Source organism: Dromaius novaehollandiae, chromosome 1 (genome assembly GCF_036370855.1).
Source record: "Dromaius novaehollandiae isolate bDroNov1 chromosome 1, bDroNov1.hap1, whole genome shotgun sequence".
In the NCBI taxonomy this organism is placed as follows: domain Eukaryota; kingdom Metazoa; phylum Chordata; class Aves; order Casuariiformes; family Dromaiidae; genus Dromaius; species Dromaius novaehollandiae.
This window is the reverse complement of record NC_088098.1, coordinates 131,669,610-131,693,731: the sequence shown is the minus strand read 5'-3', so window position 1 is coordinate 131,693,731 and position 24,122 is coordinate 131,669,610. Positions and strand designations below refer to the sequence as shown.

General features: G+C 36.6%; 1 protein-coding gene and 1 non-coding gene across 6 annotated transcripts in view; both read left to right on the top strand.

Annotated features, from left to right (window-relative positions):
* POLA1 (DNA polymerase alpha 1, catalytic subunit) overlaps positions 1-24,122 on the top strand; it is a 213,482-nt gene that overhangs the window by 26,435 nt on the left and 162,925 nt on the right. For all 5 annotated transcript variants that reach the window (XM_026103404.2, XM_026103402.2, XM_064498137.1 and 2 more), the window contains 10 exons: positions 423-484; positions 1,234-1,323; positions 2,895-3,011; positions 3,861-4,036; positions 4,456-4,585; positions 4,940-5,059; positions 6,176-6,272; positions 7,033-7,157; positions 9,296-9,445; positions 9,673-9,795. In XM_026103404.2, coding sequence (XP_025959189.2) covers positions 423-484; positions 1,234-1,323; positions 2,895-3,011; positions 3,861-4,036; positions 4,456-4,585; positions 4,940-5,059; positions 6,176-6,272; positions 7,033-7,157; positions 9,296-9,445; positions 9,673-9,795 — 1,190 coding nt within the window. The remainder of the gene's footprint in view (positions 1-422; positions 485-1,233; positions 1,324-2,894; positions 3,012-3,860; positions 4,037-4,455; positions 4,586-4,939; positions 5,060-6,175; positions 6,273-7,032; positions 7,158-9,295; positions 9,446-9,672; positions 9,796-24,122) is intronic.
* On the top strand, positions 6,500-6,630 carry LOC112985060 (small Cajal body-specific RNA 24). Its single transcript, XR_003259654.2, has one exon. It is a non-coding gene; the product is annotated as a small Cajal body-specific RNA 24 (non-coding RNA).

Sequence of the window (24,122 nt, the reverse complement as noted above, 5' to 3'; positions counted from 1 at the left end):
AGTTAATCTGTTCTGGGTTCATATCTCATCAGTTGCCATCCCCAAGCAGCTTTTTAAAAAAAGTTGCAAGCTTACAAAATCTAAATCTGTAGTAGGCTGCCTGCAATAACTCACAATCTGCTCTCGTGGGCTTTTCTTTGTTCATCTTTTCATCATGCCAGCCACATCAGTGAAAAGTGAGGAGTTAAATAAGGCTTTTTACATAGCTGGTTAATTAAAAAAAATGCAGTTGTCATTTGGTAGACATTACTTTTAATACAAAAATTTCATGTTTCAGACTCTTGGCCTTAAAAGCATGTATTCGCATAAAGCCAGCTTTTTTGAATTAGAGGTTTGTTTTCCTTAGCTCCCTGTGTTGTCAACAGATGCTTGTGGAGGGGACAATTAAGAACATTTAAGAAAAAATATAATTTCTCTTACAGTTGTTTCCAAACCGAATGATTGCATTTTTCCTTATGACTTCAAAGAAGCTATTAAAAAGAAGGTAATTTCATTTTCCTAGCCTTCTGATTATCATACCTTTTAAAATATGGATTTTGTATTGTTTTGGGTAAGTTGTGTAAGAAAGCTGTTCAAAGGCATGGCATGATTACTTCATTAGCTTTCCACTCTGCAAACCTAAATCCAGGTATTTATTGAGCTGCTTGTAAAAACAGAGCTGATGTGGCTCTGTGTGATTTGGTGTTACCGCTAGTTGTACTCATAAAATAGATGGAGTGTAAGACAGGAGAGCTGGCAAGGCTTTGCAATGAAGTTAAAATTGTGATTTGTTTTCATTATACCTGGCTGTGTACTCATAGTAAACTGGGTGAATTTGTTTCTCTTTGTCTTGGACAGTAAAGTCTGTCAAAATTTGAGAGCCCTTTCTAAAGGATACTGGAAAGGCTGGCAGAATAATAAAGTAACCTGTTTTTGTTTTTCCTCTGTGTTTCTGTGTGATCTTAAGCCTGTGAGCGAAGGTTGTACATGTAGCATTTTCCTGGTGTGCTTGATTCTTAGGAGGCTCTTACAATATCACTAGACACCTGCATTCGAAAGCAGAATGGGAAAAAAAGCCTCTGAGAAAAGCTTTCTACATCTATGCAAGTGAGAATAAAAAGCTTTGAATTATAGAAGGAAAAGAAAAACTCTGTGGTGCTTTATTATTGTCTTGTAACTAGAAGGAGGGAGGAAGATGTTTCCATTTTAAACTTATTGGGTCATTGAAATCAGGTGCTCTCTTGCTCCTTTTAGAATGCTAAAATAGAAATTGCTGCGACAGAGAGAACACTGCTGGGATTTTTCCTTGCGAAGATTCATAAAATTGACCCAGATGTTGTTGTGGTGAGTAGTTCTGAGGCTCAGAGTTAATTTAAAGCATATTGTCAGTTGGCCAGCTTTGTTCTTTTTCTTTTAGCCCCTTATAGTTTTTTTGTTTATCTTAGACTGTCTTATGAATTGAATCTGCTTATAAGACAGCAAGTATACTTCCATACAAAGATGATACAGAATTTTCCCTGAGAGCATTTTGTACATCCTATTATTTCCCATAATGTCCGAAATAGGCAGTATTTCCATAATATCGGAAATACATTTTTTTTCCTTAACTCAGAAAAACAAACAAACAAAAAAACCACCCTGTGATTTTCTAGGAAAATGTGAACTCTTGGTATACCTAAGCCTGTTTCAGTTCAGATGTTCCTATAAGTCTTATTGCTATTTAAATTGTTTTTATGCCATAAATAATAATGATAACCTATACAAATCCATGGGATCTATGGGGCAGCTGAAGATTTATTATAGTTACTGATTTTCTTTTTTGTTGTGTTATTTAATGTATGGTTCTGAATTTCATTTAGCAAAATTTTAAAGACAGCTTAAAATGATTTGAGGTTGGTTATAGATGACTTCTTATTCTTGTATAGGTAAATACATATAATTTAAAACAAAATGGTGAGAATGGGATGAAGTTAGCAATCAGATCCCTGATGTGTGCAGCTTACTGTGGCTGGTAACCAGTATTCGCCCTATGAGCTGACCTTCCTTGTGGCTGTGGAAAGAATCAGTAGAAGCACTGCAACCAATTTGGGATGCCAGTAGTTGAGTAGTATGGGTGTGAGACTTCTGATCCTAAAACCAGTAGAGATGTGCTAGTGTAGTTTAATTTGCACCTAGTTTAATTACTGCTCTTGAAAGGAGGATATGTCAGTATAGGTAGAGGACCACTGTGCTATGGCTGTAGAACTTCTGATGATTTCGAGGAGGTTATTCTATAGCACTGTGCTATGCAGATATATCTGAAAGGCGGACTTGCAGTTCGTGGTGACTGACAGGTCCCCACTTGTTGATCAGGGTAGCATTTTGCTTTCCACTGAGGTTGCAGGCCAGTGTCACCAATTTCCTTAGCACAGTGGAAACTTTGCAAATACTGCTGGAGTACTCTGATAAGTAAATACTGATAGCAAGGTCTTCCTGTCCAGATTTAACACCTGTGCCTGGTGTAGTATCAAAGGATTTAAAGGAAATAAAATGATACCATTTTCACCTCAGCACAAAGACTTTTATAAGTGGAGAGAAAAGGAATTGTTTGAACATGACCTTATATGCTATATAAAAATGTGTATTTTTTTCTAGAAAACTTTAAACCTGAATCTGTTTAATTTCAAAGCATAAAGCTGAATGATGCATATGCTGTGAGCTAGTTTTAGAGCTGATTTTGGTATTCTGCTGAACAGCATTGTTAAGACTAATGAGTACTGTTGATGAATGTTCTCTTAGAAAGTGCTTTCTGTGAGAGAGATAATGCCATCAATTAGATAAAAAAAACACAAGGGGCAAAGGAATACGAAGTGTGTGAAAGTCTTTTAATTTGCATTTGTTGTAACCTTTTTTTGTTATTTTTTTTCTGCTGCAAGGGTCATAATATTTATGGATTTGATCTGGAAGTGCTGCTTCAAAGAATTAATGTGCGCAGAGTCCCTCACTGGTCCAAGATAGGTCGACTAAGGAGGTCCAATATGCCAAAGCTTGGGGTAATAAGATTGCTCAAGTCTTTTAAGACCCTTTATGTGGCATACGATTAAAAATGAATTAATTTTGCTGAGGAATTGTAAATGTGACTCTGATGTATTTTGACTGTTGGTCATGCTGGATTTCATGTGTCCCAGATCAGAAATGGTGAGTGTTTATATGACTTTTATTACAGTAATAAGCTAAGCTAATTTTCAGGTTAGGCTAATTTAGTTTACATATCTCAGCTAGGTGATGATAATGACAGATTAATTGCAATAGTCTTTGCTGTAACTGTCTTTGTCTGCTATAACTGTAAAATGAGGAAAATGTAATTTAGATTGATCGGTGAATCATCCCATAGAAGCCTGCTAATTTAACAGTTCTGTAGTTCTTGGTATGTACTTGTTCAGAGGACAATATGTGAGGCTTGGTATATCGAAGTACAGAACAGGACTGCGTTCATATCTGCTCCTGTCCTTCCTAGACTTCAAGATGAGTAATTTTGTGTGGCTGTTTTGTGACTCTCTGGTCTACTATTAGTACAAAAAATATTCGCAGAGGGAAAAAAAATACACATTTTCATTTGGACTGAAAGAGAGAGAGAGAAGTGACAGTTTAAGAACTAAGATCGAGAGATCTAGTTAGTAGTGAGAGTTAGGTATCTGTTTCTTCATATTCACATTTTGTACTGAAATATATCCTGAATTCCTTTAGGGAATAATTATAAGGCCTCTGTATTTCAGTGGAAGATTCCAAATGACTTGACTGAGTCCGATAAGCATGTATTCTGGATGTATGCTCTTTGTTAATGTTTGTATGTTGTGTTGCTTTTTTTTTTCCTCTCTCTCTCCTTGTGTGATATGGTTAAGGGTCGAGGAGGGTTTGCTGAAAGGAATGCTGCTTGTGGTCGAATGATCTGCGATGTAGAAATTTCCGCTAAAGAACTAATTCGTTGCAAGAGTTACCATTTGTCTGAACTGGTTCATCAGATTCTCAAAACAGAGAGGGTAACAATTCTACCAGAGGAAATTCAAAATATGTACAGGTATGTTGCTGACATGTTTTTAATCCTTCACTGGAAAGTGGAGGAGCTGTTTAGTTTCCTGCTGTATGGTTTCATGCTTTTCTCTGATTTATCATGGAAATACTGAGTTAACACACTGGTATGTGAAAAATAAAATATTTTCTTAATATTTTTTATATTGCTAACTATTCTGAACAGCACTGATTCTGGTGGGTGGTGGCTTACTATGTGCAAAGCAGATTGATTTGTGAGAGTGTTGCTTTAGATACACTAATAGGATGTGTAGACTTCTTTTTTGCAATTAAAAGAGCTTGCTGTATAACTCAGCACCTGTGTACTGTGGTAGCACATGATTTCAGTACAAAATATAGGTCTGATCTACTACAGAGTACATAGGAACCTGATTTTACTTTAATAGGCCATTCCCCTTCTTTTCCCAGTGACTCTCCTCACTTAATGTTCATGCTGGAAAACACCTGGACAGATGCCAAGTTCATTCTCCAGATTATGTGTGAGCTGAATGTTCTGCCACTAGCCCTTCAGATCACAAACATCTCTGGGAATGTTATGGTACATTTTTTTTTTTTTTTATTACTTTTTTTCCCCACTCCATTGTCACACAAAACAGTTCTGTATTTTCTGTGTTCAGCTGTTAATTTTAATTTACAAACATTAATCTAGAATATATGATCCTGTAAATTTTGCTATTAAGAGTGTGAGTTTGATGCCCTAGTCAGATAGTGATGTAGAAGTCGTCCCTAAAAGTGACAGTTGGATGCAATGCATGCTAATGAAATAACAGAAAAATAGTAATGCTAAATGGACTTACAGATAATTGAAAGGCATGTCTTAGTCTATTTTTGCATGTCAGCATTTAGTTTCTGTACTTTGCTTTGAATTCTTTTTTTCCTCCCCTCTCTATAGTCAAGGACAATGATGGGTGGACGATCTGAACGAAATGAGTTCTTGCTGCTTCATGCATTTCATGAAAAAGACTATATAGTGCCAGACAAACAAGTTTTTAAAAAGCCTCTGCAGAAGCTGGTGGGTCCAGAGTTTTTAAAAATATATCTCTTTAAGAATTTTTATTAAAAAGAAAAAATATTTTTCTATCCTTTGCATATTACTATTCTGTGAGAGCATGGAAACACAGCCAATCTTAGATACAACTTAATGTTTCAGCTTATGATTAATTCAGTAAAGAATTTTGCTAAGCTGATGAAGGAGAAATGTATAGTTTAAAGGGACATTGTATCACCTTCAGATTTACGAAAACTTCATTGCTCTTTAATTTAAAATTGAAATGAGTGAAGTACGTGGCCCTCTAGGAAAATAAAGGCAGACTGTGTGGCTTAATCGATGCGCGTTTGTCCTAGAATTAAGAAAAAATATTTCATTGATAAACAGTAATTAAAGTATAAGTTGTAAGGTATATTATTTGAGTATGTGGATGAAAATATCCAAAGGAATTAAAAAAAAAAAAAAAGCCTTTTAGATAATGCCAATGTAAGTTTATGTATAGGAACATGCATATGTTTATAAACAGAAAATTTAAAACTTAAAATTTATTTTTCTGGTGCTATTTTTGCTTTTTAATTTTACCTTTAAGCAAGTTTAACACCAGATTCCAAAGCAGTACAGTCTGTTGATTGTATTGACACATCAAAACAGTGCATGGATTTTAAATGATTCAGAATAATGTTGAACTCAGAGAGAAAAACTTCTTGCTGGAACAAAACAAATGATAAAGTGCGCTTTAGATTTGCAATAATGTTTGTGTTTGTTTAACAAAGGCCTACCTGTTGTATTTCCAAAGCTACATTTTGATCTTATTTGGGCAATAACAGCTCATGAGTAGATTTTTTTTTTTCTTTTCCCTTGCGTGTTGACTTTACAGCCAGTGAGCAAATGTAGCCTAGTGCTATGTTCCATGATGACAGTTCCTTTAAGTTTTTGTAGTTTCATGTGATCAGTTTGTTCCCATAGGATTAGTTTTTAATGCTGTTTTGAGATGTACAGAGTGATAGTGAGGATCGTGATGAAAATGCCATGTTTTGCATCTGTTTTAGAAGGAACTCCCAATTTCATATCTTATTTGCCAAAAATATCTCCTCCAACAGTATAGACTAGATAATGATTTTTTTTAAATGCCAAATGTAGGTGGATGAAGATGAAGATTTTGAAGATCAGAATAAATCAAAGATAGGGAAAAAGAAAGCAGCATATGCTGGCGGATTAGTCTTGGATCCCAAAGTTGGTAAGATGTGGCGATTTCCTTTCTTCTATGAAGTCAGAAACAGGTAGGTTATATGAATGCAGAAGATTGCAACAGGCAGCGTATGTATCGTGTGTGTGTGTGTTTTTTCTTCTTACACACAAGAAAAATCCCAACATTGTGGAATTATTTATTCTTGGGAAGCTGCTTCTTACCTGGGTAAGGTCTTGAGAGGAATCAGGACTGTATATCTGCGTATAATTTTCTAATGGACACGTAAGTTTTCTTTCAGTTTCTCCTCTACGTGGGGAAAACTGTACAAGTGTCCTATAGTAACACAGAAGCTATCTGTTCAGCTCCGATGAGTTAATGGGGTTGGATCGTTCCACTTCTGACATGTCTCTGTAATTGGTAGTGGTACATCTTTACAGCTGTTTAAGGGATTTAGATGCTGGAAATATTGTACAGTGTATTTCTGTCATTTAAATGAAATCTGGTCTCTGAAATCAAGCTATTTCTCTAACCTATAAGCACGTGATTTGAACTGACAGACTTTGGTTTGATCCAGGTCCTTTCCTATGGAAAGGTCCTGTCTTTCCTAGATGAGACTTAACAAATCTCGTGGTGCTGTCTCATGTCTCCTGCGTCTTTGTGTGAAGTCTCTTGCACCACAAATGCAGCCAAATAATTAAATTTTTTCTAATGTTAGTTTGCTTTTTTTTCAATATGCTGTATTAATTGTGAAGTTGGATCCAGTCATTAGACCTAGTAATCATGCCTTCTGTTCTAAACTCTGTTTCAGGTTTTTATGACAAGTTTATTTTGCTTCTCGACTTCAACAGCTTGTACCCATCAATTATCCAGGAGTTTAACATCTGCTTTACCACAGTGCAGAGAACGTCATCAGAAGCACAGAAGGCGGCAGAGGTCTGTGTGCTTTAACTTGTGATTTGAGTTACACTGTGTAACTTCAGTGTATTTTCTGTGAATCAGCTTTTCAAGAAATTGTTATTTTTGGCTGTTTGATTTCATTTTTCCTCTCACACTCTTACAAAAAGTGATTCTTGTTTAAAAATGCAACATAGTGAGCTTTGTTTTGGAGTCTTTTGAATGTTGCATCTGTCTGTCTTCTTCCTTTCAGTAATACTCTCTCAGAATGTTAGTAAGTTCTCTCCCATTTAAGCAAAATCTGTTGTTTTCTAGCTTGTTTTCGTAATGAAACAAGATTTGTAATCAGGCTGTGTTGGTCCTCTTCTCCCCTAGATCCTCCTAGCAATTTTTGAGCCCTTTGGCCAATTTCATCCTAACTTGATTGAGGCTTCTCAAAGTTAATTTGCTACAGATTTCATGCAAATAGGTTCCTGAATGGAGGAAAGACACCTGTCTTGTCCTTCTGCTTGGGGAAAGAATGCAGTACGAGCTCAACCCTTGTTAGGCACCAGAGAAACTGGGGGGTGGGAGGGCAGGCACACAGGGAGTGATTCTGTGACTATGTCAGCTGCAGGAGCAGCTTCACTGAAATTCATACTGTATTAAATATGACTGAAGAACATCCTCAAGGTGTAGTCCATGTGCCTCTTTCTCAGCAGCTGTGTTGGCCATGGTCTGCCCTTGGCTGCTCATTTTACTTCCTCAGCTGTGGTGGCACTGTTCTTGGCAGAGCTGTGCTGTAAACTGAAGCAGTGAGCTGTTCAGGTCTAAAGGTTAAACCTGAGGCTTTTGTTTTTAACTGGGATCAGCTCACTGGTTGGAATTAGTCTGTTGTCCCATAAGTAGTCGTGCCATTACAACTAAGATATCAGTGCTACAGCAGAAATGAGGAAAAAAATACTTATTTTATTTTATTTTTATTTAAAATATTTCTTTCATTTAGTACCTCTACACTTTCTGTAGATTTATCTCTCTTTCTTAAATGTGTTTCAAGCTGAAGCAGCTAATTTTAATTTCTACCATGGCACTATATTTACTTAGGTTTTGATGTCATTTCTTGTTATGGTTCTTCCCGGACAGCTTCTTAAACTTGCCCACCTGTAGTCTCTCTGTTGTTCTGTTTTTTGTTTGTTGGTGGGGTTTTTTTTTCTTTCTTCTTTCTCCTCTATGCTTGAAATTTCTTTCCATTTTTGCTGAACAACTATTTCTTTAGTTGTGCTAAAAGGACAAAATGCACCTTCTATTAGATTGTTAATTTGCTTTACTCAGAGTTGCTTGAAGTGCGGTTTTCGTTCTCTTGTTACTCTGTTTTCCTTTTATTAATTGCATTATTCCAAGTATCAGTTCCACTAGGTTTTTCATGGGATCTTTCAATTCTGTGCCTCAGTGAGGGTGAGATGCCGCATCTTCGCGGTGAGAGGTAGTGCTGCAGGTTAGATGTGTGGGAGTGGGAGGGAGAGTCTGGGAGCAGACGTTCAGCTCTGCCAGACTCTGCCTTCCTCCACCTGCACACCTCCCAGATCTCCAGGAGCTGTTTGTGGGAAGAGACAACTGTGTTGTGTTCTCCTTTGCCTGGTAAAGGTGAGGGAGGAGAATGGGGTGTGGAGGAAGAAATGATAGGGCTAGACTTCATAGATCTCACCTATTCCTAAGAAACATTTGTAGGTGATAGAACATCCATCCAGTGATGTTTTATTCTCTTAAGTAAAACGTATTTTGCTGAGTGCCAATATAAAGTCCACATGTCACTCCAGATGCAGCTCTCTAAGCTTTGTAACCTATCCAGCTGTTATCTTTACTTTCTTCAGTGACACTGATGTGCTTTTGAAGGATATGATTTGAGGTCCAGATGTGATACTGGGAAGCTGATCTGGGAAGGGGCCTTAAATTTAAAAGGTACTCTGGGCCTGCTTAAGCAGAGACTAAGTAATGTAGTTAAAAGACCACAAAAAAACTCACTCATGCCTGGCGTTCTAAACTGTCATTTCGGTACTTTGCAGAAGTAGATGCAAGCTGTTTGTTGTTGTGTGGTTTTGTTTTTTAATTTAAGCTTTTCACTAAACACTTCTAAAATCTATCGTTAAAATGTATCCTTCAAGCAGGGGGAAAAAAAAAAGTCTTTGATTGTTTGACAGGTTGAAGAAGAGGAAGAAATTCCAGAGCTTCCAGATCCATCTCTGGAAATGGGAGTTTTGCCTAAAGAAATCAGGAAACTGGTGGAGAGACGGCGCCAAGTTAAACAGTTAATGAAACAGCCAGATTTAAATCCTGACCTTTACTTACAGGTGTGTTTTATAGAACTCCTTTGATTTTTTTTTCTCCCCCTCCCCTAAGTGTACTGATCAGCCTTGCAGAATAGGAATGATTAATAGTGAGTAGTGATTGTAATATGCTTTACTTGTAGCCCACCATTGCTCCAGGCTATATAAAGAGCTATGAATGTAATTGTGAGCATTAAGTTCTGTTCTCTGGTTATGGTTGTATCACTCTTGCTGGTTATGTTTCTTTTCAGTATGATATCAGACAGAAAGCTTTGAAGCTCACTGCTAACAGTATGTATGGCTGCCTGGGATTTTCCTACAGCAGATTTTATGCCAAACCTTTGGCTGCTTTGGTGACACATAAAGGGAGAGAGGTAAGTCATTAAATAGGTTATGAACACATGTAGAAATGGTGAGTTTAAGCTACTTACATTTTCATCGAATAGAGGCATGGTCTTCACTCATTTTTTGAACCTGCTTTTGGTTTTTGAGCTGTAGTTTTTTGTCTTTCTTATACTGCAAAGTTGGAGAAAAGAAACTGGTGTCTGGAAAAGAATCAGATATATATCTCAAAAAAATAAAACAAACTGAAGCTCCAGCTTGGACTTTGTTCTTAATTTCAATAGACCAGATTATGGTGACAAAAAGTCAAGGCTGCTTTCACATTTTCCATGAATTTCTAGTTCCACCTCATGGTTTAGTCTTCAATTCAGCAGTATGCTTCAGATTTGGATGTACTTGTCTTTGGCCAGTCTGTCCTTTGCCCTGATATGTTGAGTTTCCTAAAACTCTTAACTTTGTGACAGGGCTAATTAATTACTTGACAAAAGTGATTTATATATTGGAGTTTTATTTTTCTGAAACTCTTTGTTCCATAAAATGAAGCTTTGCATTGGCCTCAAGAGGCCAGATCTTATTTTTGAGATTTTGTTAACTATATAGACAAAAATACTTTTCCTGTTTTTTAGGATAGCAGTTGAATGCAGACCACATCAGTTTGGTCCCAATGGAAAAAATAATCATTTCATATCCAAAACATACCACTGATGTACACTGTTTTAAAACAGTTTTCCTACTGCTTCATTTTAGTTCTTATATAAATGAGAATACCAAGCAGGAAGCTACAAAAGTCCAAGGAAGGGATGTGACAGGATGGTTGGCTCTTGTTAATCTTTTAGTTGACCAAGGAGACGGATGAGTTCACTTTTGTGTTCAGAAGCATGCAGTCCCTGTGACTTATGAGAGCAGCACTCCTTGCTGGACTATCCAATGCACTGAAGGTCCATTCACAACTTGCAGCTGATGTGCATAGGGGCATTTTGTTTCTGATAATGTGTCGTTATTTTTCTAAGTCTTCCCATATAAACTGTTCTCTAAAGACAACCCTCTTTTGCTGTCCTCCCAGGATTTCCCTAGATGCTGTGTTTAACTTTACACACATGTTTAACTAGGAAATCATTTCCAGCTTCAAAAAGTAACTGCGAATGGGTTATGTGTGCATGTGAATTCAGATGTTGATGTTTCCTTTAAGGAAATGGTTTTGGTTTTTTTGTATTTTTTTGTTTTTAAGATCCTGGTGTGCTTATCTACAAGGCTGGCATGAAAAGCAACCTGTGATCATGATTATAAGTTACAAATTGTAATTTTTCTAGCAATATTTCACAAGTCGTGAATTTGTTTGAAACTTGAAGATTTTCATTAGATATATAGAACACCTGTCACAAACTAGGTATTGTATGGATACTTGAGCTTTTGGCCTTTGTATTAAAAAGGAAAAATACTTTTGGATTGCATATGTAGTTTATTATTTGGGGTAGATTAGTACTCATTACTCTGGATACTATGGAGATAACAAACTTTTGGAAAGCTTGAAAAGTGTTCAGACTGTTCTGTAATTTTGTGTTTCTGTGTAAATGTGACAGATTCTGATGAAATACATTGAATATGCCGTATTCTGAAAACTTGTGGGCTTAGGCATGTCATCAGTTAACAGATATAGCTTTGTTAGTTCCTCATTTCTTAAGTAGTTTTTGCCATAAAAGATGATACAAGGCAGTTCAGTTATCTGGTTTTGTGAGTTGGAATATTGTATCTAGAAAAATAGTAATTTAAACCCTTCCTTACATTAATCTTTCCATTCATATGTTTCCAGTGAACACTGAAAGCTAATGTAAAATAGAGGAACATTAAGTGTCAGGAGATTTGGTCTCTTTGTGTGAAGAGGGTGAATAAAAAAATAATTACAGAAAAATGTTAATATAAATTGATACAGGCTTTTCTGATGGTCAAAGATTAATACATTTTCAAAAAGAAAAAAGTGGTATGCAATATTGTTGTGGAGAAAATCTGGATAAATGCAGGTAGGCTTGCAGGTGTCTCTGATGTAGGTGTCTAAGGGGGGAAAAGTACTGTATGGGATGAAAAGTGAAATTAATGTTTTCTTACACTGACACAATTACAGTTCAATCATAAGTCTTAGCAGAAAAAAATTAAAGCGGGGAATATACCTTTCAAGTTAAAGAAGTTCTTGTTGAAGATGATTGTATTGTTAACTTCAGCGTACCTGAGTGAAAATGAGTTTTGATAACTTCTGTAAGTTGTCTGCTTTCTAACTTTGTGACTGAGAATCCCTTAGCTGAAGTTGGAGGAAAAGTGAACTGAAAGCATGTGATGCTGGATGCTCTATATTGCCTCTTGTGGACTTTAACTCCTGTTTGTGAGATGCAGGTTTGGTTATGGCAACGCACTAGAAGTAGCGGAACTACCATGGATTTCCGTATGTTGACTAAAAATTCTTGTAATGTGACACACTGCTTCTTGTAAAATGACACATTGTCATTTGTTTAAAACTGTGCTTGTGTATAATATGTTTACTTCATTTTAATGGGAGAAGTATTAAATATGATATAGAAAGGATGCTATTTGTGTCAGAACATAGCTGTAGGACAGAGTGTGAAATCCGTAAGCCATTGACAAAGTTTCCCATAAGAGCTCAGATCTCTTTGGTTAACCTTAGTGAGATATGTGATGGTGATTGACCTTGGTTTACCTTAAGACATGCAGCAGAAACTTTGCAGTCTTACAGCTCTGGTCATAGGCAGGCTGGATCCTGCAGAGAAATTAGTGTGTGCGATTCCAGTAAATGAGGTAATTTATGTGTATAGTGTAGTAATGATGGTGATTTTTCACTAGATGGCGATAGAGACCTTGAGATCATTAATCAATTAAGACTTTCATTTTTGTCAAGTGTTTTAAAGATTGACTGTACGTTTTTTCAAACGCGTCCTCCTTGTTTATTTTTTTTTTTCAGTTGTGAGTAACCTCTGAAAGGGAAGACAGGGAATATCTGTGTGAAATTTGTCTTAATTCAGTATATTATATATCACAGGTAGACTGGTTGAGTTTAATGTATTTTGAAAGGAAAAAAATTGGCAAAAAATTAGAATGGGAGGGAGTTAAAACTATACATCAGATCTATTTGTCCTTTTTGAAAAACATAAATATTTGCTAATTCTGATCATTAGAAACACATCGGTTCTTGTTCTAACAATAAATTTTATTTTAAACAAAAGGTTTCTTTACAGTTTTTGGAATCCAAATATTACATTATCGATCTGGAATGCATTAGAAAGATTCTCTTTATTTATTTATTTATTTTTTCTCCTTGGTGTTACTAAGAGTTCGCCTGGACATTGCTCTTGTTTTAACTACAGCAGTTGCTTGCATGGAAAAGTAATAGGAAAATATTTAATATATTTTTAGCTGTCCTTTTAATGTAATTTAACAACTGGAAACAAGATGAGTTGGTGCTGTACAACCAGCCAGCTCTGCACCAGCAGGCAGTGTAAGGTCATGTCTTTCTAGCCTCTTTAAAAGGCAGCCCTTTTGATGAAGTGTCTCTTGTCTGATTTCCCAAATTCAGGATGCCCTTTCCTGCAGTATTTTCTTACAGGATGACAGAGTTGCTGAGAGATTTTTTTCTGTACTCAGCTTGGTTGCCAACGGCTGTTCAAAACTGATGCTTTTTCCAGGTACTTCATTTCTTCTACGTTGTTTTCTGTTGTTCCAATTTTTTGCCCAAGTAGTAAGAGAACTAAACTAAGATGCTTCTAAAAGGAAAATCACACCTTTACTATTTTCAGCACTACTTAGTGGTAGATACAATGTTACAGTATGCAAAATAAAAGGGGCAAAAAGACAATTGGGTTAATTCCAGCTTCCTCATTTGGATCCTTAGATACATTCTCAATTAATAATTAGTTTAAGGCCCTGACAGTCAAAAGGAAAGAATAAAAGCTACGATCTGGGAAAAGAATAGATGAGGGAGGAGAAAGATGAAGTGGAGAAAGATGAGCTCATTTTAAAAAAATTAAACAAGGGTAGGTAAGCAGGTTAATGGCCATCTATTGTAATTGGCTTCTGAAAAGAAATCCAGGCATCTCTCCCCCCGCCCCACCCCCGTTTTCTTTTTTTTTGTCTTGTTCATCTGAGGAAATTGATCATCAGTTACTTTCTCTTAATTGTACCTAAAGTCCTGGTTATATAGCGTGGAAGAATTGTCATGTGAACGGGGCAATTGTCACGTCTTCTTGCTCCCATGCTATAGCATGGGAGAAAAGGGAAAGTAAGATGAGCGAAAGGAGCCTCCTAAAGTCTCATCTAAGCATGCCATCTATGTTTTCATAAGGAATATAACACCAATTAAACATTTTTGGAAGATGTGCACCTTGATAACAAAAGCCTAGGCAAAGAATTTCTTAATTGCTTTCAAATATATAAATGACAGACTGAAATCTTAAGAGAAGTGTTGCTGGATTATTGCAGTGTCCCTAAATGGAAGGTGTTGGAGTCAAACCAGTTGTCACTGTTGTTAAATTTTTTATTATATATGCAATCATGAGCCAGTAAAAAACTGTACATTATTCTGCATGCTAATATCCAAAAAGATACAGAACATGTATTTCAAGGGAGAGACTGCTTACAATCTGAAAATGCAAACTGAGTGCAAAGGAATATAAAAATTATGGAAGATCTCAGCATTAATTGAAATGAAATATTATTATTGTTTGTCAAGTGAGTGAGATGACATCTGGTCTGATAAAGACTTTTGCATCTTCAGAGAGAGGAAATGAAACATTGTAATTAAAAAGAATGGCCAGAATATCCTGTGTGAGAAGGAAATTTGTCTGGAGGAGAAATTTTATTTTATTCTTCTTTCTTTTTTTATTTGCACATAAAGGTTTTCTTTAATGGATGCCCAATAAGAAATGTTTAGGAATATTGAGTGGACACAAGACGTACAGCCAGGCAGATGAATTGAGAGACGACTTCTTCATAATAGCTAATTTTAAGATTGTGCTATCATCAGAGGTGTGGTGTCTCTCACTTCCTGGTGCTGATTTTCTTGCATGAGTTATAGCAGTTGCGTGACCGCATGGGGAGTTGGATCTGCCTGGTGATCTGACTTGAAAACTAAGTCTAGAGGAAAATCAAATTGATTTTTGTTGGATCAATGACTCAATGACTCACTGCATACCCTTAAGAGCTTGTGGAAAGCAGGAGGTCAGAAATTGGGGGCAGAGAGATATAAGGGGTCAGGCATGACCACCCTTTTTTTTTTAGCTCACACCTGTCTGTGAAACTGTAGAGTTAGTGTTAGTAGAATGAATGTGTTTTTGGCTTTTTTCTTCCATGTTTTTGTTTTTATCTTTTTATAGCTTCCTATCTTGTATTTTGTTGCCCAAAGATACAGGTTTTGCTTGAATTTTGTCTTAACCTGGCTGGAGTTGAGGATAGTATTGCAATGATTTGGGTAACAACAAGGTAGTCTTTGCTCAAAATTGTAGTTAAACAAAAACCCAGAGACTTTAAAGAGTGAGGTTCCCCGGTGCATTCTCTGGAGTATCTGAAATGTAATAGCATGTACCCTGGTAGAAGCTGGTGGGAGGAGGGGGTTGGTGAGCGGGTATCTCAGGATCAGGAGAAGTAGTGTCTTTCCATGTCCAGTAGTAACAAGAAAGACACTCTAGTATACAGTAAAATATTGGGGAATGTACTTGAATCCTGCAGATCCCCCGAGAGTTTGCCACACTCAGGCTTTAGCATAACTGAAGAAATCCTTTAATCCTATCTAGAGTACTTAAGGGATTATGAGATTCAAAAGACAGATCCTTTTGTGGTTCTCTTCTTCAGACACTGACGCAGAGATGCCTCATAAAAGGAGGTGATTCCCCAGATGTAGGAACACAGGCACTGCATCATGACACCTGATAGTGATAGCTTTTGCAGGCAGACATATCACAACACCATTTGTAAACTGATTAGGTTATATTTTTAAACAAGTTCATTTTCTAATACTCACTATTAAGATTGGAAGACTTTTCCATTGTTAGGAGTCTCTCAATTTCTTCAGCAGATGTTCAAGTTGGAATGCTAACTGCTGTCTTTTCTGCATCCTACAGATTTGTTAGTACTACAAGTCTTTGCAGTACACTTTTTTAAGTCCATTGGTAGCTTGCCATAAAATAGGTAATTTTTTGAGACTTAACAGAAGTTCTTCTTCAGGAGAAGGCCTGTCTCCCTCAGTTGTCTTAAATGGGACATTGTTCTATTCTTAGAAGCCATGGGAAACCCAGGAACTAATAAAGTTTTCAAAAGACTGGAGACTTTTCAATTGGAGGAAAAAGACCATTTCCCTTTTCAAGTGCTAGTCCTAAGACTATACAGGAATGATCTAACATGAGGTGTCTGTCTCTCAGGAGACTTGAATAAATATTCATACTGTCCTTCAAAAATATGACATCTTGGTCTCATAATCACAAAGTTTCACGTATCTCCTGCGAATGTCGCTCACTGTGCAAAAAGTCACTCTTGAAACAGACAGTATTAGAAGCTTTTTGCTCCATCCATGATTACCTGTTATAATCTTCGTTCTCTTGGATGAATACAGTTTTGAGCCTACCAGATCTGTCATTTTCAGGTAATGCTTTAGGGATGACGATGATTCCACTGTGATATATGAGGAGAGGCTGAGAACTGGATTTCTTCAGTTTGGAGAAGAAAAGATTAAGGACGGATCTAATTGTGGCCTTCAACTACCTAATGAAGGTTATTGAGAAGACAGTGCAAGAGTCTTCTCCGATGTGCGCAGGAAAGGAACAAGAAGCATCAGATGCAAGTTGGAGCAAGAAACATTCAGATCAGTATGAGGGAAAAATTCTTCACAATGAGGCTTGCGAAACACTAGAACTGGTTGCCCAGAGAGGTTCTGATACCTCTATTCTTGGCACTTTTAAAACTCAGCTGGACTGGGCCCTCGGCAACCTGATCAAACTTTGGAGCTTTAGCCCTTCCTTTAACAGGAGTTTGGGCTAGATGATGTCCAGAGGTCCCTTCCAACCAAAATTGTTTTATGACTACCAGTTTAGAAGTTGCTGTAGTACATGTACAGATTCATTACCAAGATCCAGCTAGATCCAACAGATGCAAGATTATCTGCTTTTCTTCTGAAGTCAAGAAAACTGGAAGGATGAGGACAATTCAGCAGTGATATTTGTCTTACCAGGCCATTTTGGTTCCAAACCTAAGAAATCTTTGCTTTGAGTATTTAAAGTGTGGGGTTTGCTCCATAGGTTCGTTCCTGTGGTCTCTTGTATGTGTGTCCTTTCATTGGACTTGTGCCAAGATTTATTGGCTTGACATGGAAGACATGCATGAACAGCTTACGTTCCCCATTTTCCTCAGAATTCAGTGTAATTAGCATCTTTTAACTTAGGCAAGTTATCATTTTTATATTTGTTCAGAAACATACAGATTTCTTTAAATCATAATAGCTCATCTGCCATGATGTTTTAATACGTATTGTACGTTTTTTTTGGTTCAGTGCAAAATTTCATATTTTTCAACCTATCACTAAAAGTAGTCATCCTGGAGCTAAAGAAAAATCAATGAGAAGACTGTACTTAGAGTGGGACCCCCTGTAGAAAGCTTTGATTAGAGAAAAGCTTTAGATCTGACTCTTACACACAATTGTCCATCAGGTGGCCAGTTGTTTCGGCATGTGTTACTATATATCACAGATGCTAGAGATGGAAAAAGGTCCGTTGCATCTTGTAGTTCATCTTCAAAGTATGTATATAGTTACTTCAGCAGAGATACAACTCTTTTTTTTTTTTTTTTTTTTTTTTTTTTTTTTTTTTTTTGGTCAAACGCTCTTTATTGTCCTTCAAGAAACCACTTCTAATTTTAATTTTACCATGGTTTTTGATCTGATTGCTTTTTATGATCACTATTTTTTAATGTATTTAAAAGACCAAAGATGAGTCTGCCTTCAGAAAGAATGTGTTGACAGGTGTCCTGAAGTTGCACAGTCTTGGCAGTGGTCCAGGATGACAGAGCAATAATGATATAGAAACTGCCCTTCCTTCCCTGTTAAAGGATTGGAGGAAATCTGTGAAGTTATTAACTACTACTCGCCTCTAACACATTGTGATAAGATCGGTATGGTGTCTGATTGGCTGAGATTACCTACTTTACATTGGTGGTTTTCTTGTTTTCTTTCTAATTCCTTTACATAGAGTCTTTTGGCTCATACCATTTTTTTCTTCTTTTTCTCCCTAAAGTTCCAGGTGATTACTCTGAGGATTTGAGTAGAGATTCATATTCCTACCTCCATGTGGTAACTAGTATAGCTAAAAAATGTTAAATGTTACCTGGAACTCGTTTACTGTATCTGTCACTTGCTGCTTAGTTCAGTGGAAATGCTTTTAGGTAAGTCATGGAACATTACTTCGGACTTGTAACAAGATGGGCTGAATTTAGGAGACTGAAACGCTTCATCCCAGAATAAAAATGTCTTGCTGAATCAAGGGTTGAAGAGTATAAAAGCTACCATTACTAAAAAATGTGTTACTCTGACATTATATTTTATATATATATATATATATATTTTTTTTTTTTTAATATATATATTTTATACACACACACACACGAATTAACTACGATACAGCTACAGTTGGAAACTCTCCACTGTTTCAAAACAAAACAAAACAAAACAAACCTCACCCAAGGAAAGCTGGCACATACGAAATTCTCCCCCCAGCTTGCATGCTATTTGGTAAACTGGACTGATATTCCTTGATACCTTATCTTTTGTGGCAGGTTATATTTTCTACTTATCTTTAAGACTCTCCAGCTGATATTAGAATATTTGGAATTGATCACTTGATAGGGTAGGGGGCTTTTTGTTCAGATTCTTTTCCTTTTACTTCCTTCCATGTCATTTCATAATGTATGTGATTTCCTTCTACTAGCTTTCCTTCTCCTAACAGGAGATATTTGCACTTCATAGTGATCTAATGGCTTTCATAATGATACTGATTGCTTTTAGGCTTCTGTGAAATGTAATTAATAATCTTGTGGGAGATTCTGTCCTAATTGTGGCTTATTTTATAACTACATAGCAAATATGAAAATTTTTCTTCCATTCAAATAAAAGCCCTCCCCCTTGCCTCCTTTAGCACAGACCTTTTCCCATCTGATACTTTAGTGGTGAATTTTGAACTTTGATTTGATTATTTAAACATGAAACATGAAAATCTCTGTTATTTCATTTATGACCAAGTCATCTAGTTTGCTTTTTCCAGGAAGATGGGCTTCTGACAGGCTGACCAAGAGAAGATTAATAAATTGTGGCTTTTGTTTGTGTCTCTTAGTCTTCAGCCTGGAGTGTGAGCTTGTGTCACTTTGCTCTGTCATAAATACTGTGTTAAATTACAACAATTTTTTTAAACTGTTTGATTTTTTGCCAGGGATTCCTGAGCCATCTAGTAATAGTTTCAGGGATCCTATTCCTTCTCTGAAAATCAGTGCCAATTTTGGACTGTGCAGCTGTCCCAGTTTCCTTTTCATTAATTTTCACTGTAGGAATAAATGTTTGTTATTGTTTAATGTTTATTATATTAGCTTATTTAAAGTCAGTTATTTCCTTTCCCAAATGGATCTTGCTTTATTTTTTTTTTTAATGGGGGAGGGGAAAAAACCTGTCAGAGTAGATCTGGATGTGGTAAAGCAGCATGAAGTGGCATTCATTTGACTATTCCAGAAATGATCCTTTTGTTATTCCATACAGTACTGCATAGGTTTTGGCTCAGCTGGTCTGCATAATAAGGGACAGCCTCTCTGGTAAGCCAGGCAAGTTCTTTTTGCTGCAAAGAGCATGTAAGGCATGCCTGGTAGTAGATTATCACAATTATCAAGTATCAGTACAGATTTAGTATTTGTCCCTGGCCTTTTCTATCTTAACTTAAGGAAAGCCTGTTTTGTGACTGTCTGTCTGCTCCTCTCTCTGAGAAGAATTGGGGTTAATAGTTTATTTATAGTCTGTGTTGTACATGGAACATCACAGATGGTTTCCATATGCTCTTGAGCATAAGGTGTGTGTTTTGTTGTGTTTTGTTTTTGTATTTGCTTTATATGATGCAACACTGCTTTCACCATTTAAACTTTCCAGACAAGTACAGTTTTGCAAGTAGGGATCTGTAATGATGTCTGGGTTTCTGGCTGTCTGATAAGCAGAAAAATAGGCTTTTTGTATTTTTAAGTGAGTCTTTTCAAAAGACAGAGGTGGTTTTAATTATCAATTTTTTTTCTGGGCCACTAGTTGTTTTAAGCATTTACGCAGTTGTTTAGGTAAGGGTTTTTGACCATAAAGAGACCAGTGACACAATGTTGTGTTACAGGAAGAAAATTTAATGTTCTCTAATTTTCTGAATTATTATAGTGAGTAATGGGGGAGATGGAGTTTGGGAAAACCTAGACCAGTATGCATACCTATAAAGGAAGAACAACTCCATTACATGTTTTGCTTTTAACTGCTTTTTAAATGTAATGGGCGCAAGTGTTTAAATGTTAACTTATTTGTACTGTAAAGTGTTTGGAAGAGTAGCATAAACTGCAAATAGATTTTCCTAGACAGCAAGTAATTGATTTTCTTTATTATTTTCTGATGTCTGTTTTTCTGTTTCTTGTCTCCAAGAAACACAGTCTCTTCCAGATAAGTACTTTGGTCATCCTTTTTGGTGTGTGCTTACTTGGGGGTGGGGGTGGAAAGGAGGGAGGAGTGAAATTACTTACAGGTAGTTCAAAAGGATTAATTATCCAAATATACTAGCAACTTCTTTGAAAACTATAGTCTTGAAATTAAAGTCTGGGAGAGAAACATGAAAATTACTTTTATGTCAGCACTTAGTTCAGTCGGTATGTTAAGAAGTTGAATGCTAAGAATAAAATAAAATGATCTAAAGAAGATAGTTATTTGTCTTTATGTCATAAATAACCTGAAAACATGGAACGCTTAAAACTGGTAAAGAGAAATACTGTGTCACACTGGACACTGCAGGGGGGCAAGGAGGTCTATCTGTGAGTTACCACTGAGACCAAAAGCGTGCAAGAATTCAAAAACAGCTTGGATAATTACTTCTTTCTTACACACAAAATTAAAACAGCAAAAAAAATATTAAGATTGCTGTAGGTCAAATTTGGGAGTTGATGTTTTAAACAAGCGCCTAATTACTGGGGACTGAACAGGATGCTTCTCATGAAGGAAACTGTACTGCAGGGCTTCTGCCTTCCTGTGGTGCACCTGGCGCCGGATTTTCTGTGAAAGAGATCTAGATGGGTTACGTCTGAAAACTGTGCGTTAGGATGAGAAACACTGCTTGACTAGGTTAGATTTTCCTAAGCAAGGCAGGAGCTGGATAAGATCTGTGGAAGTCATGCTTCCAACTCTGCTCCTTTTCTGCTGATGCCTTGTGTTGAGCTCTCTTCCTCAAGGATGAAATGTCTCTCAGCACATTTGTTGCCATCTGTCCTGTTGCCTCAGTCCATAAGGCTTAGTTAGCAGTTTTCATAGGAAAGTGCATCACATGGTCTCAAAAACTGCTACCTCTGCCTGTTGCTGTGGGGACTGTGTAGGCCCTATTCCATATGCATAACTTTTCTAACTGTTGCATATCGTTACCATTTCAGTTGACTAACATGAAAAAAGATAATTGAAGCTACAAGTCTACTACATAGTAAGCTTTAATTATACTGCTTCATACTGGTTTACTGTTGGTGCTAATGCTCTTGATATTAATTGGCACTGAAGGGGGGTTGAAGTTTATATGACATGATTGCTCTTGTAATGTGTTATCTTACTAGATAACTTGACTTATTAGGTGCTTTCATTCTTGATTATTGATGCAAGTTAACAATGCCAGAGCAATGATCTCATAAACAATAGTTGTTTGCAAGACAGATGTGGCCAGAGTCTTTCTCAGGAGTTTGAGTGCCTGCTATATTCTAGCTAACAGGTAAGGGAAGGTAATCTACATATGTCATCCAGAAGCAGATGGGGAGAATTTTGAGAAAGTGAGAGAGCACACTTTCCTGTCTTCTATTACGTTAATAAAGTCTTTGCGTGAGAATGATAGCAATGTCAATAGCTACAATCTATCAATGACATCAACCCCCGGCATGTGCAGGCCATCAAAGCAAACACAGAATGCCTTTGTATGCACATTGCTGGACAGTATAAACCAGTTGCTACTAGAGTGAAGGTCATTTCTCATTTTCCTGGAATAGACTAAATATCTAGCATATGCATTCATTAAACTTTTTTTTGAGCAGAAGTTATGAATTGATTAAAATGGAAAAAGTAGAGTCATAGGAGTTGCTAGACTGCATAGGAATTGAACCCCTAATTATTCAGTCTGGTGTATGTGGCTATATTAGACCAGCAGTATCTGATGGAAGAAGTAATAGTTTTATTGGATTAATTTTATCCTGTAAATGTAATGCATTATTAAGTTGAGCAATACATATTTAATATCTAAATTCGTATTTGAAAACATAGGGCCCATATCAGATATTGGCTACCAGTGGAGAGGACTTTTTTGGAATTAAAAAAAAGGAAATTTACACTGGCAAAACTGTAGAGTAGCAGTATGACTGAGACATGCCAAAGTGCACCTCTGTTGGTCACTACCCAAGATTCCATGAGGAGAAAGTTCAGGTGCTGAATCTCCAGATTTTTTAGGTGTCTTGATCTGAACAGTGCAGGTACTCTTTTAAGTCTCTCTTCACAGCCAGCATGCAGATCTTTATTTAGGACCCTTTTTCAGGAACTGCAAACAGCAGATCAGGTATTTATTCCATTCCAACCCCTGTTTCCAGGAATGAAAAAGCCTAACCACTGAATCTCCTTAATTTTCTCTTTCTGTCACTTACGTTCTCAAAATTGAGACTGCAAATAAGTTTAACAGATTCAGGAATGTATTTTGTGGATGGGCATGTTTCATGTATGAATTTTAAAGAAGTCACTGTGTTTCAAGTGAAAAGGGTGGATAATTACTTTGTGTGGTAGGCTGGTTAGTATGTTTTTATTAGAAGCATCTGTGGAATTTTACAGTGGATGGTTCTTTGTAGCCATATTAGTTTTGTCCTTTTTGAGTAGTATCAGGTTACAAGTTAGAATCTGGAGTATGCAAATACATTATAAAAACTAAACATTGATGCACATGCAGTGGGTGAACTTTATGGGAATGGTTCTGAAGACAGGATTCCATTTCTGCTTTCGTTTTTTTTTTTCCTTCTAGTCTTCAGTATTTACAGTTACAACATTTAATTGTCTTCTGTAAGACATTGTAGTTGCCCAGAATCAAAAAGATGAGAAGTGCAGAGGAAAAAAAAATCCTTGCAACCTTCTCATAACTTACTCTTCAGGTGAGGTGATATAAATGTGGAACTACAGGATATTGCAAGTTAATTCAGGTGCAAGCTGTAAAGAGAGAGGGAGAGAGAGACAGAGGGAGAGAGAGACAGAGGAACTTAAGTGCCTTAAGTACTTCAGTTGTTTAACACTTACTTTTCATGAGCAAAGGAAGAAAAAATAAGAATAATTTGTTAAATCATTACACTGTAGATGTGATACTTCTAATGGTATCTATCAACTGTCTCTGTTTGATCACATAGAATATTTCCCAGCAATAGACTCATTTTGATATTTCAACCTTGAAACCAAGTTTGTGTGTTCAAGTCTACTAAAATTGCTGGTGTCATGTGTCTAATAACCCATCCGCCTGAATCATGATAAAGCCTCCTACTTAATCGGTCCACCTCAAGGGAATAATCTAGGAACTATCATGACAATAGTGCTCTTAGCCAACAATACGTGTGTGTGTGTGTATATATATATATATATATATATATATATATATATATTCATTTTTTTTCCTTTTTAAAGGAGTTCCCCTTGAAACATAAATTATCTTTAAAGCAATAGTGATAGGGGCCATGGAACCTTCAGAGAACATACATGTATTATGTCTGACTGTATAATAATTTATGAGCACCACTGTAAGAAACAAAAAGCTATCTCAGATTGGTGGCTGTGCCTAGTGAAGATTAAAAAAAAACCCAAAAAACAAAAAACCCCAGACCCTCACTGTGTTTAAAATGGAGTCATATTCTTATGAATAGCATTATAAGAGGTGTGTTTGTAGGGGGCTGGACTTGATGACTCAGTCCTGGATTTCTTCATAGACCTCTTTGGCATGCAGTAGACTGCAAGCTGCTTCAGTTTTGCTCCACTAAGACTTGAAGCAATTGTGTTGTGTTACAGGTTTCCTGCAGTGCCTGAGAACGTCAGGCAGTAAGAGAA